General features: G+C 50.6%; 1 protein-coding gene across 1 annotated transcript; it reads right to left on the reverse strand.

Moving 5' to 3' along the window:
- Nucleotides 1-239: 239 nt before the first annotated feature.
- Nucleotides 240-1,963, reverse strand: NR0B1 (nuclear receptor subfamily 0 group B member 1; the record flags this gene model as incomplete). Its single annotated transcript, XM_079549662.1, has 2 exons — nt 240-484; nt 1,417-1,963. The coding sequence occupies 2 exons, from the start codon at nt 1,961-1,963 to the stop codon at nt 240-242; spliced, it is 792 nt and encodes a 263-aa protein (XP_079405788.1).
- Between the last annotated feature and the right edge of the window lie 203 nt (nt 1,964-2,166).

Consider the following 2,166-nt stretch of genomic DNA (forward strand, 5'->3'; position numbering starts at 1 on the left):
AGTTGACTTCAGATGTGAACATTCTTCGCAACATTAAATCTTATTCTGATGACTTCAATAATCTTAATGCAAAAACACCGTGTTTAATAAAAATTCCAGAACTTAAAGACTATTTTATTATTGAATACAAAAATACTATCTATGTAAAAACAATAAGTTAGTTTATTTACAGTACTTTACACTATTCTGCTCTTAAGAGTTCCTCTGCACTGGATTTATTTTCGTTACTTTACACACCTTTATAATTTTGCACAAAGCATTTCCAAAAGCATGTCATCCATGTTCACTGATCCAATGATGGGCCTGAAGAACAGTTCGGCAATCGCATTAGCGTTAATGGATCGTAACAAGGATAGAACAACATTCAGCTTGGCAAATCTGGCTTGGTCACCTCTGTGAATGAGTCTGACATGTTCATTTAGAGCTTCTTGTGCTTCCCTCTGCAGTCCTTCAATGTACTGTGTGCACTGCAGGCCAGGTAGATCTGAAAAGAGAAATAAGTTACTTTATTTACATATTCTTTGTCTATAAAACAACTTTCTTATTACTGAGTTATAACCGCAGTATAATAAGTAAGAGATCAGAGATTATGACACAAATTAAATTGTTAGAGGACTTCTTGTACCAAGAAGCAATGTGCCAAACATTACAGTGCAGTTCAAAATTTTATGCTGGTTTTCTGAACAATCAATACTCTTTTATTCAAACTCGAAACGCAGTATTTGCCAACATTAATTTAAACGGGAAAAAAAATATTCACTGATAACAGAAACTTTCACTGAAAAATGAAGCGTAGAATCATAGAATGGTCTGGGTTGGAAGGGACCTCAAAGATCACCTAGCCCCAACCCCTCCTTTTCACATCCAAAATACTTTTGCAGAGACAAATGCAATCTGTAAACAGTAGAGATAAGAATTAAAAAAACAAACAAACAAAACCCGTTGCTTTTGTTTATTCCTATAAAAGTACTGACGTGTAAGGTATCCTTTGACAATGGTTTCTGAGGAGTTCCAGATGACAAGTGGCAAGAAGGGTAACTCCAGTAAGTGAAAAGTTAACTGGTGAACGATACGAGGGATACTGAAGGGTTGCGAAAACAGTTTTGGCTTTTCACTCTGACAGCACGAATGCAAAAGTGCTAGACACAGCTTTCAGGTGGCAGTGCTATCATTTTAAGTGCCACATCCAGTGCCAGCTGCCTTCCAGGTTAAAGAGCCGACAGGACAGCCTCTCCCTATCTACGTAGGAGGCTTCTGCTGTTTCCCCCCAGCTGAGTGTGGGAGAGCTGCCAGGCGGACACGGGGTCCCTCGCGGCTGCGGGCAGTGCGGGCTCCCCGCGCCCGGAGCTCCGCCGTCGCCACACACCGCCGCTTAACCCGCGCTCGGGACACCGCCGCAGCCCCTCCGCCACTCACCCGGGTTGAAGAGCACCGTCCCCTTGAGATAGGCGTACTCCTTGGTGCTGATGTCCAGGCTCCAGCATTTAGTCAGGAAACCCTTGATGGCCTGGATCTCGCCGGCCGAGGGCGGGTGCTGCCGGCCGGGGGCCGGGGCGTGCTCGCCGTGCCGCCGGGTGGTGAGGATCCGCTGCAGCATGCTGGGCTCCGCGCTTTCCACCGTCTCCAGGTGCACCCGCTCCTGCGCTAGCCCCAGCACGAGCAGAGGCGCCCAGCAGCTACGGACCAGCACCAGCTGCTCGTCCAGGGGCAGCTCCTGGAAGCAGGGCACGTTCTGCACGAAGCGCAGCGTCTTCACCAGCACGGCCGAGGCCGCCTTGCAGGCAACCTGCGGGCTCTTCAGGGCCACCCTCCGCTGCGAGCCACACGAGCAGCCGCGCCCCGCCTGCCCCCGCCGCGGCCCGGGCCCCTCGGCCGCCTGCTCGTGGCTCTTGAGGATGCTATAAAGGATGCTGCCGTGCCGCCGGCCGTCCGCGCAGCAGTAGCAGCGCTCCAGGCACGCCATGGGGCCACCCAGCCGCCCGGCCCGCCGGGAGATGAGCACTGCTCGCCCTCTGCCCGCCTCTTAACTTATTTATAGCCGGCGGCCGAGCGCGTCTGCCTGCGTGTCAGTGTGCGGTTCAGAGGGGGCAGACACTCTTCACTGGCTGGAAAAGAGAAAGAGGAGGGGAATAATAAAAAGAGAAAGCCCTCCTCCTCCTTTCCTGA

This window comes from Tetrao urogallus, assembly GCF_951394365.1.
Source record: "Tetrao urogallus genome assembly, chromosome: 1".
Taxonomy (NCBI): Eukaryota; Metazoa; Chordata; class Aves; order Galliformes; family Phasianidae; genus Tetrao; species Tetrao urogallus.